This window comes from Schistocerca piceifrons, chromosome 2 (genome assembly GCF_021461385.2).
Source record: "Schistocerca piceifrons isolate TAMUIC-IGC-003096 chromosome 2, iqSchPice1.1, whole genome shotgun sequence".
Classification (NCBI taxonomy): domain Eukaryota; kingdom Metazoa; phylum Arthropoda; class Insecta; order Orthoptera; family Acrididae; genus Schistocerca; species Schistocerca piceifrons.
In genome coordinates, this window is record NC_060139.1 from 419,935,860 (window position 1) to 419,952,575 (window position 16,716).

Here is a 16,716-nt window from a genome sequence, read left to right on the forward strand (position 1 = left end):
AAAATATTCTTAGGGTTATTGATACTTCGATTTCTAGGTTTGTATAGATCTTCTGCAATGTTCCTGTTAGGACTGAAGCAGACAGACTTGCATTGTTTCTGAAACCTCATATCTAATATAGCAGTTCTCAATTAAACCGACCATGTGACATGATTTGTTGCAACCTGCAGTTCCCAGTTTACTCTAATTCTTTCTTTAGTACTGTTAAATCAGTTTTCAGATGAACTTCCTTTTCCTTTTTTGTTTCTTTTTGCATTCTTAAATTAAACATGTTGTGCTTTAGAGGCTCATGCTACGTACACCATTCAGTAAATATTTTTGGTTGTTCAGAACACAAAAAAGTAGCTTTTCCCAGTGGAAAATAAATTTTGTTCCTCTTCAAGTGATACCTGAACAATCAAAAAGTAGCCCTCAGTAACCATGGCTTTATTGTTGAATTGTCCTACACACTAATGATAGGATATGAATAGAATGAATTTGTTTAGTGAACTTACCACATATTGAGTGTTAAGAATAAATGTTGTGTGATAATATGTGGTCTTCATAATTTATTTTGTTCTATGAACTATGTGCAGCAGTATTGTTGTTGTAATTGGTGAATGTTATGTTTTATTTACTATCCGGTGTTCATTCTGTTTCTGGTAGAATGAGTGATGAAACAGTTCATAATACATCACAGACACTAGATGCAACTCTGTATTAGAAAGTAAAGTAAAGATGAAGCACATCATACCTACAGTCTTCCTCACTTCTCCCAAGGTTATTCCACCATCCACCCAAACTAGTAAATGTCTTGGTCCATCTTGGTCTCCTAACCCATTGTCACATGGATCATATTTCTATAAAAGGTTTGATCACCATGTCCTATTCGAGTCCTGTTGCAGGCATGTATTACCATATCAGAGACAAGGCCACCTGTGAAACTGTTAATGGGATACCAGTTATGCTGCAACATTTGCACAGCCTTTTAGGTGGATGCATGACAAACAACCATCTGTCCTCAATTTCATGACTGCTTTACAAACCATGCCATCTGGCTCTTCCCCTAACTATCCCCTCCTCTAATAACAGCTTCTCGGAATTAAAATGGTGGCAATTGCCCCCACAACTCATCCTTTCACCCAGCAGTCCTCTAGGCCACTGTCCCATACGCATTTCCACACCTGTCCCCGTGCTTCACACTTCAACCCAGTAATCTATACTCACACTTTTCTCTTCATCCTTGGTTCTTTCTTCCTCAGTCCTCTGCCCCACCCATCCATCCAGCTCAGTCTTTCACATTACTGGTTGGCACTTACAGTTAACTTACTTTTACAAAGACAAGCTCACCTGTGCCATGTTCATGTTCCATTCTCTTGCAGCCCTTCCCTCCAGTCCAAAACACAACCTTCCCTCCACCAATTCCATTTCCCTCCGTTTTCCTCTTGCTCACACCTTCCATCACTGTCCCTCAGTCCAGCATGTGGGACGTGCAGTCAAGTGTGTGTGTGTGTGTGTGTGTGTGTGTGTGTGTGTAGAGAATGACATCAGAAAGCTCGACAATATTTTCAGTCCTGTTTATGTACCTATCACCCAAATGCCACCTCAACTATATGTTGATTAGTTACCTGGAGTGCCAGCGGCCTTGCCGCAGTGCCAACACCGGTTCCTGTCAGATCACCGAAGTTAAGAGCTGTTAGGCAGGGCTAGCACTTGGTTGGGTGACCATTCAGTCCAGCATGTGGGACGTGCAGTCAAGTTTGTTTGTGTGTGTGTGTGTGTGTGTGTGTGTGTGTGTGTGTGTGTGTGTGTGTGTGTTGCTGTTGGCAAGCGGGGTGCACTCAGCCCTTGTGATGCAAACTGAGGAGCTACTTGATTGAGAAGTTGAGGCTCCGGTCTCGGAAACTGGCAAATGGCTGGGAGAGTGATATGCTGACCATATGCCCCTCCATATCCGCATCCAGTGATGCCTGTGGGCCGAGGATGACACGGCGGCCTGTCGGTACTGTTGGGCCTTCGTAGCCTGTTCGGATGGAGTTTCAGTTACCTGGAGTCCTGCCCTTATTTGTATTCCAACTAAGATTTTCCCGTGGTTACCTTAAATCGAAGAGTGCAAATATCTAATGGTTCTTTTGAAAAAAACACGGTTCTCTTCATTCTTATCCTTCCCCAACTGATCTTATGTTTCGTTATAGAAAAACTAAAGTTTGTTCTATTCTAGAACTGATTTATTTTTTGTGCATCTCCCTGTACACCATAAGGCTACACACTTACTTTTTGTTTATACAAACTAACATGGTATTGAATAAACTTTTGAACTTCAATGCTATATTGTTTGCATCATTATACAAGATCTGTGAAGTTCATATTTTGTTTGTATGCGGCATTTATGTAAATGAGTTTACTGCAATTTAAGGTTTATATGCCAAGATAGTTTTCTGAACTATTGTGTCTAAACTAAATTTACTCATATAGTACCAGTCTCCAAAAATAATGAAAATAAAATTTTCTGTTTTCAGTCGATCTTGAGGCTGACATTTCACAGCTTGAGGCACCAACATTCACAACTATCAACCGAGGTCCTCCGGAACCTATGTTACGACTTCGATGGGACCATCGTGTTAGTCTTATGGGTGAAAAGGTTCTCAACCCCATGATTCACTGTTGTGATAAATGTTTGAAGCCAATTCTGATTTATGGCAGAATGGTATGTATAAATTGCAGACTGATGAACATAAATATAAACCAGTAAGGAAAGTTCTATCAGAATGTAAATAATTTAGGAGTAGAGGAGACTTCTCATCGAAAGAGAGGCGTTGAGTCTGAGCACATGCACACACACAAAAAAAAAAAAAAAAAAAAAACAACAACTTGCTAACTTTCATTATAAGTTATTTGTTGAACTAGAGTGCAAATGCACATGCGGGTGCGCCCCCCCCCCCCCCCCCCCCACACACACACACACACACACACACACACACACACACACACACACACAAAATGTGCCTGCTGTAGACAATGTCCTGAGATTGCATTTCAACGGGTGGACTAGGGTGGGGTGGGTGGAGGTAGAGGAGAGATGGCAGACAGGAAGAGGGATTGGGGATGGGTATTTAGCTCAGAGGAAGGCAGCAGCTTTGCTGGCTAGGTGTGTGGGAGGGAGGGGTGGCAGGTGATGAGCTAGAAGAGTGGTACATGGATATTGCAGGCAGCGAGGTGTGGCACATGATGAAGGTGATTTGGAGGAATGGTTTGGGGTAGGGTGACAGGACAAAGGAAGAAGAAACTGTTCATGCAGTGTGTGAGGTACTGGATTATTGGAGATTGAGGCCAGTAGGGTTAGGATAGTGAATGTTGTTTTGCAATGATAACTCCCATGCTTCAAAAAAGCGTGTGGTGGAGGGAAGGATCCGTATAGCCCGGGTTGTGAAGCACCCATTAAACTCAAGCATGTTTGCCTCTGTGAGACTGCTTTACACTGGGGCAGTTGCCATTGATTGTGGTGGACAACTGGTTGGCATACCAACATAGTTATGTAGTGATTGCAGCAGCACTGGTGTATTACGTGGCTGCTTTCACAGGTAGCTCTGTCTATGATGGGACAGGGTGAGAGTTTGACAGGAGTGGAGTATAAAGAGCAAAGTGTATTGATTGGGCAGGTCTCGCTTCAGGATCTTCCACAGGAATATATCCGCTGTGGCAAGGTTTGGGAGTGAAAGTAGCATAGTGATGGACCAGTATGTAGTTTGAGTGTGTGACAAAATATCACTTTAGGATGGTTGAGAATGATCTTGGGATATTCCTCTTTTCTGAACATGATGATAGTCAAATCCCTGGCGAAGGTTATGGCTAAGTTGTTCCATTGCGGATTAGGTTTGGAGGGTAGGGGGGGGGGCGGGGGGGGGGGGGGGGTTAATGCCTGTCTGTGAAGGCCCTGGTGAGGTCTTCAGCACACTGGGCGAGGAAATTCTCTGTCGGGATCTAGAAGTCAACAAAATGGAAGATGGCATGTTCGGTTGAGGAGGACAAGGTGAAGTGGATTTCATTGAATAGTAAGGGAGAGGCATTCCTCATGCACACATTCACATATGGCTCAAAACTAAATTACACTCAGTTCAGAGTGATGATATTTCCACAGAAATACCAGATCCAAAATAAGATAGACTGCTGTTTTATACTGTTGCCAAAAGTATGGTGCATAGAATGTGGTGTTAGGAACCTGCATGGCAGACAACAAACTCACAAAAAATTATCCCAGATAATATTTGTGGAACTCACACTGGTGACTACGCTAGCCTCAATACAGATGCCGTAAACCAGGTGATAAAGGTCACACAGCTACAGTGAGAATGAGAAATGTCAACATTGAAATCGATATCAGATGGAGTGTGCTACATTTGTCTTTTGTTATCAAAACCATTTGAATCACCTATTAACATGGTCTATTGCAGTTTCGTCAAGTCAGTCGAGTACATACACAAACACGTCACCAAGATCAGCGTTCAGCAGCAGTATTCGGTATCGATAGTTCCAGAGTGTGCATGTATGAAGTTCAGTTTCAGATAGGTCAGTATATCAGCAACAATAAGACTCTGTCTCCCCTACGGGTTCGGGTGTTAGACTAGACCCACGGTATTCCTGCCTGTCGTAAGAGGCGACTAAAAGGAGTCTCAAAAATTTCGGTCTTATGTGATGGTCCCCTCTCGGGTTTGACCTCCATCTTTCTAAATTCTTCTGAAGAGCGAGCCAATTGGGGAAGGGTGCCTTACATGGTGCACTGTATCCGTTGTGCATTGAGACCTTCAGCCGGCTTTCTCATCATCGCAATGCTGTCCCGCTCGTTTTCCATCTCTTGGGCGAGGATACCTTCCTGGGTGCGATTACCACTATGCACTGTGCAGTGTTGCTTTTTGTTGAGTCAACGATCTTGGACATTTTTGCACCTAAGATACAGCATGGTAGCCAGTCCGTTGTGGTGGGGCCGCCATGTACCCTGTTGGTTGTAGCCACCTGACAACACAGGGATCGCTCTGCTGATGCCTGCGCTGTTAACTCCCCACGAATGCCAAGGAGTAGATGCCTATCTCCCTGGAGCATCGGGACTCCCGGCAATGGCCATCCTGCCAGGTGACCCTTGCTGAGGCTGGGTGGCACCCGGGGGAGGGCCCTGGATCGGAGTGGGTGGCATCAGGGCGGATGACCCGCAATGAAGCGTGGTACATCATCTCTCGCTGGTGGCCAGCCGCCAGCAGTCTCTAAGCGTTCTCAGGCTCAATTTAATGCTCAGAAATACGATCCGAAAATGTTCCCCTCCCTGGCCACACTGTGGGAGGAGCGTAAGCCTCAGGATGGCAGTGCAATTATTCGCCCTGGTTCCTGGTTTGTACGAGAGCTGATGGGGAGTCTTTCATGTCCACCAAGCCTCAGTTCTTCGTAGAGCATTTAGAGGACAAGTTTGGGGAGGTGGAGGGTTTGTCCAAAATGCCCTCTGGGTCAGTTTTGATAAAAACGGCATCCTCTGCCCAGTCACGAAGGTTACTTGCCTGTGACAAGTTGGGGGATGTTTAATGTTACCATCACACCACATATGAGTTTAAATATGGTCCAGGGTATTATTTTCCAGAGGGACTCTGCCACACACCGTCAGGTGGCTTGCGGAGTATGGATGTTGATGTAGATGTAGACCTAGACCTACTTTTGCAGTTTGATGACGAGCTGCGCGCCAACTTAGAGCGGCGAGGTGTGCATTTCGTCCGGCGCATTCAAGGGATAATCAGGTTGCTACCAGTGCCTTCATCTTGGCCTTCGAGGGTGATACGTCACCGGAGAATGTCAAGGTGACGGTCTACCAGTGTGATGTCAAGCCCTATATCCCTCCCCCAGTGTGGTGCTTCAAGTGCTGGAAGTTTGGCCATATGTCTTCCCACTGTACTTCCCGCCTCCCATCTGTGTCAACTGCGGAGAGCATCATTCACCTTGCTCATCAGACTGCAGGATCTTACAGAAAGAGCGAAAAGTCATGGAATATAAGACCCTGGACCAACTGACCTGTAGTGAGGCTAAGAGGAAATATGACCGACTACATCCTGTGAGAATGACATCTTCCTACGGCGCTGCTACAACAACCGTGCTAGCCCCATCAGTTCTGAGAATTCCAGCCGGATCGATGAGCTGTACAACTCCACGTGCCCCCTTGCCCGTGGGGGGCCTCTACCCACCCTCTTGCTCCTGCGCCACCTACCTCAGGAGCAACACCCTCCCACCCATCGGGGACGACCGTCCCCGCTTCTCAGCCGGAGAAGCGTCCAACTTCTTCAGCTACTCTCGCTCGAAAGGGGGCTCTTGGGTCCCTCCCTTCCCAGGTTGCCACCAGCAGGAAGGATGACGCCCGACAATGGCATAAGTTCCTACCAGCGGCTGGTCGTAGGGCTTTGCGATCCTCCTCCATCCCGGAGACTGAATCGGTGAAGCCCTCCCATCCGGTGAAACCCAAGGTTCAGCGAGAGAAGTCCAAGAGAAAGACCTCTAAGACCAAAGAACTTGCAGTGGCACTCACCCCACTGTACCCTTCGAGCTCTGCGTCTGACAATGAGGTGGAGATCCTGGCGTCCGCTGAGGACCTTGATCTAGCCGGTCCCTCAGACACCATGGATAGCACTTGCACAGGTGCTCAGTCGGTGGCAGCAGGTGACCCAGCGGCATAATCTGCCTCCCCAGTCCCTTCACGCCTTTCTCAGCCATGTACAACACAATCCTCCAGTGGAACTGCAGCGGTTTCTTCCACCATCTAGCTGAGCTCCGACAACATCTCAGCCTTCACCCTTTCCTCTGTATTGCTCTTCAAGAAACTTGGTTTCCGGCAATGCGAACCCCCGCCCTTCGTGGCTATCGGGGTTATTATAGGAACCTGGCAGCTTATGAAAGTATCCCGTGGCATCTGCATCTATGTCCTTCACTCCCTTCACAGCAAGTCTGTCCCTCTACAAACACCTTTAGAGGCTGTCGCTGTTCGGGTGTGGACGCCACAGGCTGTTACTGTCTACAGTCTTTATCTTCCACCGGATGGTGATGTCCCGCAGCATGTCCTGGCTGCGCTGATAGCCCAATTGCCGCCACCTTTCCTGTTGCTGGGAGACTTCAGCACCCATAACCCTCTGTGGGGTGGGTCAGTGGCAGCAGGTCGAGGTGCCAACGTTGAGAATGTATTGACACAGCTCGACCTTTCCATTTTAAATGATGGTGCCTTCACACATTTCAGTGTGGGTGCATGGCACGTACTCTGCCATCGACCTTTCGATCTGCAGCCCTAGCCTCTTACCATCTGTCCAATGGAGTGTGCATGACGACCTATGTGGTAGCGACCACTTTCCGATCTTTCTGTCACTGCCACAGCATCACTCTTCTGGGCGCCCTTGCAGATGGGCTATGAATAAGGCTGACTGGGACTTGTTCTCCTCCACCCCCGCCATTGAGCCTATTTTTAATGAAGCTGTTGATGCGGTGGTTCACTCGGTCACCCCCGGCATCGTTACTGCCGCAGAATCTGCCATTCCCCATTCTTCTGGGTCCCTTCGGCGGAGGACTGTGCCTTGGTGGTCGCCTGCGATCGCCGGGGCGATTAAAGATCGCATGCGGGCGCTCCAGCGTCGCAAGTGGCATCCCTCATTAGAAAACCTCATCGCCTTTAAACGGCTCCGTGCACGGGCCCGCTGAATCATTCGCCAACACAAGCAGGAGTACTGGGAACAGTATGTCTCCACCATTGGCCTCCACATCTCTCCATCGCAGGTTTGGGCCAAGATTAGGCGCCTCTATGGCTATCGGACCCCTGTCAGCGTCCCTGCCCCCTCACTGAATGGAGCAGTTTGTACTGACTCCGACATAATTGCAAACCGCTTAGCAGACCATTTTGCTCTCTGTTCCGCTTCTGTGAATTACCCACTGGCCTTCCGCTCCATTAAAGAGCGGTTGGAACGTCGGAACCTTTCATTTCACACCCGCCATCCTGAATCCTACAATGTTCCATTCAGTGAGTGGAAATTCCACAGTGCCCTAGCCGCTTGCCCTGATATGGCTCCCGGGCCAGATCGCATCCACTGTCATATGCTGAAACATCTCTCAGTGGACTGCCAACAACGCCTCCTTGACCTTTACAACCATATCTGGGTCGAGGGTGAGTTTCCATCGCAATGGCGGGAAGGCATTGTTATCCCCGTTTTGAAACCTGGCAAGAACCCATTGGAGGTGGACAGCTACCGCCCCATTAGCCTCACCAATGTTCTTTCCAAGTTGTCCTCTGCCGGCTGCTCATTGGGCACACACGGATGACGCACGGCCACTTATTGCGCCGTGAGGACCCACCTCTATGTCACTGCGGATCGGTTTTGATGGTGGTCCACATTTCGTTGGAGTGTCCCCTTTTAGCTGTGCTCAGGCAGACGTTAGCGCTGCCTGACATGCTCCCTGCCCTTTTAACAAATGACACTGCCATGGCAGGCTTAGTTTTGCGTTTTATTCGGGCAGGGGGTTTTTATCACTTAATCTGAGTGTTTGTTTTGTTTTTTTGTTTTGGGTCTGGCCTTTGGCATACGATTTTAGACTGAGTTTTAGTGTGTTTATCGGTGGTTGGCTTTTCCTTTTTTGTCTCTATGGTCAGCCAACCACTGTCACACTCTGTGTGATTTTACTTCTTTTTGTCTGATCTCTGTCTGAGTCTTTCTTGTCCTGTGTCGTCTGTTGTCGACTCCATCCTTCGTTTTTATTCTGTGTGGGTGTTTGCACTTCTGGAGAAAGGGACTGATGACCATCGCAGTCTGGTCCCTTCAATCTCACAAACCAACCAACCAACCAACCAACCAACCAACCAACCAACCAACCAATAAGACTCTGTGACACATTTTGAATTCTTAATTCACAGTCAGCATCCCAGTGTTGTTAATCTCAGTGTTCACTTTGAAAATGGACTAGTCAGTTTCACTGAAGAGAATTCATGAATGTGGATGGAAAAAGGAATATCTGGCATTTCTGTGCAAATGACATCATCAGTTCGAGCTGAGTGTATTGTAGTTTTGAGCCATATGACAGTGTATGCATGAGGAATGGCTCTCTTTTACTATTCAATTGAATCTGCTTCAGCTGGTCCTCCTCAACTTGACATGCCACCTTCCGACATTAACTTGTACATCTCTGGTGTCTCCAGCTGAACTTGTGACCATATTAAGCATACTAACCACCAACAGTATTTGCATCTCAACTGATGCTGCCCCTTCCACACACAAAAAATCACTTCCCCTACAACATGGCCACACATGGGTGGCTTATCTGCAGAAATGACAGAGAATATCCTTGCCCAGTGTGCTGAAGGTCTTAAAAGGTCCCCCACAGACAGGCACTAACCATCCCACCCTCTCCCCAATCTCCAAATCCACTCCACCCCACCCCACCCCAAACCTTGTCCGCAAACAGTTTTTCTGTGCCATATCCTCATACACCCCCAGTCCTTCCACCACCTCAGCTACAGCCCCTTGTCACTCAATATCATCCTGCAGGGGAACAACTAGCAGTATCCTTCACCTGGGATTTGACTATCCGTCATCTATCAACATGCTGCAACAGCATGTGCAACACTAACAGCATTTTTAATGCTGTGTTAAAACATTATTTTACACAGAAGTACCAAAGTAATATAATGGAATGCCACATCAAAAAAATTGCAATATCGTAAACAAGGCGCATTAGTTGAAGGCTATAAGAATCTGTATTCATCTGCTGCATTGCGACGCATATACACAGTACATCCAAATGACAACAAATGCTACTATTTGAGAATTCTGTTGATAACTGCCAACAGCCCACCTTTGTTTGCAAATTTGAGAACTATTGATGGCTTGGAATGCCAGATATACAGTGAAGCTTGCTAAAAACTTCATTTATTTGAAAATTGCCAACATTGGGAAATTTACATTGTCAGCAGTCATCTGTGATAAATACAACCATTCCTCCCTATCTTTGGGACCACTGTTTGCCACACAACATTATAACAATCTGTGGTAAAAATTCAAAATCCCGAGAGGACTTGAGAAAAGACTTTTGGCTTCATATTTGTCATATTTGTACCATTAGCGACAAGATCATTCCATTTTCAGACAAAATTTTCAATGAGGCTCTGATAGAATATGAAAACATATGCTTAACCAGAAACAACAAAACACTCATTCAAGTTGGAGTTTTTGCACCACAAAATTCTGTATGTTGTTGTTATGATTGAGATTTATTGAGAAAACAGTTATTTCACACGAATGCCTGGCGCACATTTGTCGAAGCAGATAAACGGCAAATCCTTAGTTACAGCTGAGAAATTGACCTATGACACAATAACAAATATGGTGGCCATTGACAGAGGAAGCCTTTTTATTAAGGCACACTGCGGCACAGGTGAAATCCTCTTCAGCTCTTTGCAATTAGCTCAAAGTTGCTCTCAACGTGAAACTGCTTTGGCTCTTGGGTCATCAGGTATTGTGGATACATTATTGGATGGTAGATAGACAGTGCAGTCAACCCTCAGAATTCTGTTGAATATGAAATTTGCTGAAGCTCAAATGTGTAATATTTCCAAAGGTAATGGCATGGGTAATGTGCTGCAAACTGATTGTACGATATGAATGCACCACACCACATAACATTTGAACTCCTCAAGATTTATGAGCAATTGCAAACCCAGTTAGTGGAGGTATCATCTTTTCAGTAGATGGCTTCCGACAGACCCTACCAGTAATATCAAAATTACACCACCTGATGAACTCTGTACTTGCCTCAGAGTGTCATGTCTTTGCAGACATATGCAGAAACCTACGTAAAAGACCAATATGCACATTCGTTGGCAGTGCAATGCTTCAAAACAGCTGAGGACATTGGTAATGGGAAAGTACAAGTTGGTACAGACACAAAGTACACGTCATTTCAGTTGAATCATCAAACAAGTATTCAGAAAGTTTTGCTGCCACTTACAAAAATCACTAATGGCTTTGCAAACATGCTATTTTGGCAGAAAAAAGACTATGTCAATTCAGTCAGCTACACAATCCACTAACAAATTGCAGGCATCTAGTCACCTACAAGTCAATTGACCGTGTCATGAATGCAGATGAAATTTTAGATTATCCAATTGAGTTTTTAAATTCATTGTATCTTTCTTCTGTGCCATTGCACTATTTGTCGATCAAATCGGCACACCAGTAATTCTTTTGTGCAACATTAATCCATGGCAGTTTTGCAGTGAAACCCGCCTCGCTGTCAGCAAAACTGATGCCAAATATCGAAGTGACAATTATGAAAGGGAAGTCAAAAGGAGATGATGTGCTCATTCCACATATTCCTGTCATTCCTATTGATGTGCCATTTGATTTCAAATGACTGCAATTCCCTGTTTGCCTTTCATTCTCAGAGTCCATCAATAAGGTGCAAGGTCATTTGCTTCAAGTGTTCTGTTTAAGCCTGGAAAATTCATACTTCTCACATGGGCAATTATGTGTTACATGATCTGCTAGCCAAAAAAAATGATTCTGCAGAAGACAGAAAGACCAAAAATTCTGTATTTCCTAAAAAACTTGCATAAACTTTTTCAAATTTTATGTAATCCATAAAAAATCATAGTCTTTCATTTATTTTGTACACGTCAATATGTCTGTTCTGTATGTGAGTACCTGTATGTGTGAGGTATTGCAAGGCATGCTTGGCACAGCTAATAATTAGTATTCTTAGTTTAATTGTTCTCTCATATAAAGAGAAGATCAATGTCTAAAATTGTATGAGAAAGCAAGTTGAGTACAATTCTTTCAGTTACTACCTTTAATGTACTATGAATTTGGCCTATGTTACGGTCTGTTTTCCCAAAGCTGGGGCTGTACCGAATAGGTTCGAAATAAATAATGTCATTGAGTGGCTATCATTTAATCACATTCAGGTGATACACAGAAACAGGTAATCATTGAAAGTAAAATTCAGAATACAAAATTGTGCTCTTGTATCCACAAATAAACTGGTATGTTGCAAATTGATGCATAATGTAGTCAACAACAAACACAGAAAAGATCGTAAAATCAGAATAACCCAGTAAATAATTATCTTTTAATTTATTTCAGGTCTTGTGATGTGGTTACTTTAATTTTATATGATTGTACTCAAATAGGTTTCTCTATATCAGATAAATAAATCCTTGCTGCTCTCATAAAAAAATCCCATTTTTTATTGGTCTCAAATCAGATATTTTATTACCAGTTTTAATTTTATTGGTCACATGTTGCTGAGTTTCAAGTGTGTGTGTGTGTGTGTGTGTGTGTGTGTGTGTGTGTGTGTGTGTGTGTGTGTGAGTGTGAGTCTGTGTGTGTGTGAGTGCGCGCGTGCGCTCCTTTTCTATTTTATTTAAATAAAAAAATTAAAAAACGGCTGTTGGTCATTAAAGTTTCTCACACTGCACTTCAGTATAGCATCAATATGAAACTGTTGTTTGGTTTGAAATTAGCTTAGTTTCTTGTGGTGAGAGAGAGGTTATATTTTTATTGCACTTTGGCTATTATAGCAGAGATATCTGATAGAAAGAAAAATATTGACTTGATGCTTGAAATACTGATTTCCAGAATCCCGTTTCTCTTTTCTAAGTTGGGCATAATAATTCATTATTTTTCTACAACAGATACCATGCAAGCATGTTTTCTGCCTATCCTGTGCAAAGCGCGAGGACAAAGTCTGTCCACGTTGTATGGAAAAAGTAACCAGAGTTGAGCAGACAGGTCTGGGAACTGTTTTTATGTGCACACATGGTGGTACGCGCTATGGAAACACGGGTTGCAGAAGAACATATCTTTCACAACGTGATCTGCAGGTAAGTTTCTGGTTAATTGAGCTGCTAAATTTCTGCAAATAATGATCCATTGTCAGCAATGTGGATGGGAGAGATTGCTGCACACCACACAGTGGAGGCATTGAGCCACAGACAGGCACAAGAAAACATGTGTGTAGGTGCAGATTGAAGCGAAGAATGAAAATTTGTACCAAGGCCGGGAATCTGCAGTGCACTAGGCAGATGCGCTAATCAGTGTTCCACCCTGGGGCAGTGGTTTTGCACAGATTACCCTAGCACACCTCCCTCCTCAATCCAAACTCCCATTCACACCTCAGCCCGCTTGGTACAGATTATCATTCATCGCTTCAGTCTGCATATATACGTCACAGGTATGCAAGACATGAAAAGGTCTCTAGAACCATATACACTGAAGTGCCAAAGAAACTGGTATAGGCGTACATATTCTAATACAGGGATGTGTAAACAGGCAGAATACGATGCTGCTGTCAGCAACACCTATATAAGACAAATAGTGTCTAGCAAAGTTGTTAGATTGGTTACGGCTGCTACAATGGCAGGTTATCAAGATTTAAGTGAGTTTGAAAGTGGTGTTATAGTCGGCACATGAGTGATGGGACACAGCGTCTCTGAGATAGCAATGATGTGGGGATTTTTCCGTATGACCATTTAACGAGTGTACCATGAATATCAGGAATCCGGTAAAACACCAAATTTCTGATATTGCTATGGTCGGAAAAAGATTCTGCAAGAACAGGACCAACAGCAACTGAAGAGGATCGTTCAACGTGACATAAGTGTAACCCTTCTGCTAATTACTGCAGATTTCGATGCTGGGCCATAAACAAGAGTCATCGTGTGAATCATTCAACAAAACATGATCGATATGGGGTTTCAGAGCCAAAGGCCCATTTGTGTACCCTTGATGACTGCACGACACAAAGCTTTACGCCTCGCCTTTGTATAGGCATGGAGACAACCTCATGAATCCAGGGATCCTGCAGGTCAGCAGGAGACTGTTCAAGCTGGTGGGGCCTCTGAAATGATGTAGGGCATATGCAGGTGGAGTGATATGGGACCCTAATACATCTAGATACAGTTCTGACAGGTGACACATACGTAAGCATCCTGTCTGATCACCTGCATCCATCCATGTCCATTATGCATTCCGACGAACTTGGGCAATTCCAGCAGGACAATGCGACACCCCACACATCCAGAAGTGCTACAGAGTGTTTAAACTGTTGTGAGTTTAAACACGTCTGCTGGCCACCAAACACCCCTGACATGAACATTATTGAGCATATCTGGTATGCCTTGCAATGTGCTGTTCAGAAGAGATATCCACCGATTTATAGGCAGCCCTCCAGGATTCATGGTGTCAGTTCCCTCCAGCACTACTTCAGACATCAGTCAAGTTCAATGCACATCGTGTTGTGGCACTTCTACATACTGACAGGGGCCCTACATGATATTAGGCAGGTGTACCAGTTTCTTTGGCTCTTCAGTGTAGTTTCATTGATTAAAGCACAAGTTGGCAGAGACACAAGCAGCAATAGGGAAGTAACAGATTTTGTGACTTTTAAGAGTTCCTAACCAGGTGCGAATTGTGTAGTTTCATATGTGTGCTTTTTTAGTTTTGTTTTTGGATTTCTATGTGTTTATTTAATAATTAATAGACACCGTTTCCGCTTTTTTGTTTGTGTTGGAATGTAAACTGATTTTGTGGCATATTACAAGTTACTAACCAGGAGCGAATTATTTAGTCTCACCTAGTGTTTTGGTTGTTAAGTTTATGAATCTCTGCATGTAAATCTGATTTATTAGACACAGTTCTTTTATTTTCATCAGTGTTTATAACAGAGTTCTGTAGCACATGTCAGTAGTCCTTCGTTTGTCTGTGTAATTTAGTTTTCCACTGTCTTTAATATGGATAGGGACTGTGATTGCTGTTTGCGGATGCGAGCCAAGTTGGTGACACTTCGCTCTCAGCTCCAGGCTTCAGTTACACAGCTTGCAGCTGCAAGTGGATGGGCTGGGCATCACTGTTGTGGGCTGCCCTTAGGGATCCAGTGGACGTCCAGCATGACTCAGAAGTCCACCAACTGGTCCACACCGGGGGCCAGTCCAGTTACTGTTTGCTCTCCTCACCCATGATCGAGTGGAAGGTCGCCTCATGGCATGGCAGGTGGTTAATGACTTCCCCAGGGGCCAAATGTAAGGCGTCCCCAGTTTTTCTGACAAACAGGTTCCAGATGCTGTCTGTGGCTGACACAGTCCCTCAGCCAGATGCAGTTTCAGAGGAAACCTCTCAGCCTGCAGTATATGGGCAATCACAGGGGGTGGAATTATTGGCAGTTGGGAGCTCCAATGTTAGGCGAGTTATAGAACCCCTGAGGGACATGGGGGCCAAGGTGGGGAAGAAAGCGATTATGCACTCTCTGTGCATATTTGGTGGAATGGGTCCTTCCAGGTTCCATGAAGTGCACAGGGTGCAGCAGACTGCAGGTGGAGACTCACATCAGTATCAATGATGTGTGTGTCTTTGGATCAGGAGAGATTCTCTGGTTTCGAGCTGCTAACAGGAGTGGTAAAGCCTGTCAGAGGTGAAAGCAGAACTCACCATTTGCAGCATAATCGACAGGACCAATTGTGGACCTCTGGCACAGAGCTGAGTGGAGGGTCTGAATCAGAGGCTCAGATGGTTTTGCAAACATGTAGGCTGCAGATTCCTTGACTTTCTCCAAATGGTAGTGGGGTTTTGGGTTCTGCTAAATGGGCCAGGAGTCCATTACACACAGTAGATGGCTACACATGTAGCAGAGCTGTGTGGTGTGGGCTTTACAGATTTTTAGGTTAGAGGGTCTCAGGGAAACACAAAATGGGTTTCAATCTCGAAAGCTGCAGGTCCAACACGAAAAACATATATCTAGGCACCATCAGTATAACAGTTGCAAATTGTCGTACCTGTGTTGGGGAAGTACCAATGCTCCAAGCACTAATAGAAAGCGCTGATGCTCAAGTCACTATAGGCACTGAAAGCTGGCTACAGCCAGAGAGAAGTTCAGCCAAAATTGCTGTGAAGAACCTAATGGTGTTCAGAAAGGATATGCTAAACACAGTTGGCAGTGGCGTGTTTGATGCTGTTAAAAGTAGTTTATCTTGTAGCGAAATTGAAGTAAATAGTTCCTGTGAATTAGTATTGGCAACCGGAATAAAATGATGATTGGATCCTTTTACTGACCTCCCAATTCAGATGGTACAATTGCTGAAAGGTTCAAAGAAAATTTGAGTTTAATTTCAAACACATACCTGACTCACACAATTATAATTTACCCCCGATATGTTGGCAAATATACTTGTTTAAATCTGGAGGTACGCTTAAAATATCATCCAAAATTGTGCGAAATGCATTCTCTGAAAATTATTTCAAGCAGTTAGTTCATGAGCCCACTTGAATAGTAAACGGTTGTGGAAACATACTTGACCTCTTAACAACAAATAATCCTGAGTTAATAACGAGCATCAAAACAGGTACAGGAATTAGTGAACTCAGAGTTGTTGTAATGAGAGTGAATACCGTAACTCCTAAATCCTCCAAAAATAAATGAAAAATGTTCCTATTCAGCAAAGCAGATAAAAATTTGCCTGGCGCATTACTAAGAGACGACCTCCACTCTTTCCAGATCAACAGTGTAAGTGTAGACCAGATGTTATTTGAATTCAAAGAAATAGTATTGACATAATTGAGAGATTTATACCAAATAGATTAACAAAATTGCAGAGCTGATCCCCCGTGGTACACAAAACAGGTCATAACACTGTTGCAGATACAACAAAAAAAGCATGCCAAATTTAAACAAACACAAAATCCCCAA

General features: G+C 44.4%; 1 protein-coding gene across 4 annotated transcripts in view; it reads left to right on the forward strand.

The window, feature by feature from the left end:
* LOC124776449 (E3 ubiquitin-protein ligase Hakai) overlaps positions 1-16,716 on the forward strand; it is a 75,853-nt gene that overhangs the window by 48,236 nt on the left and 10,901 nt on the right. For all 4 annotated transcript variants that reach the window (XM_047251455.1, XM_047251456.1, XM_047251457.1 and 1 more), the window contains exons 4-5: positions 2,499-2,686; positions 12,671-12,859. In XM_047251455.1, the coding sequence (XP_047107411.1) occupies positions 2,499-2,686; positions 12,671-12,859 (377 nt within the window). The remainder of the gene's footprint in view (positions 1-2,498; positions 2,687-12,670; positions 12,860-16,716) is intronic.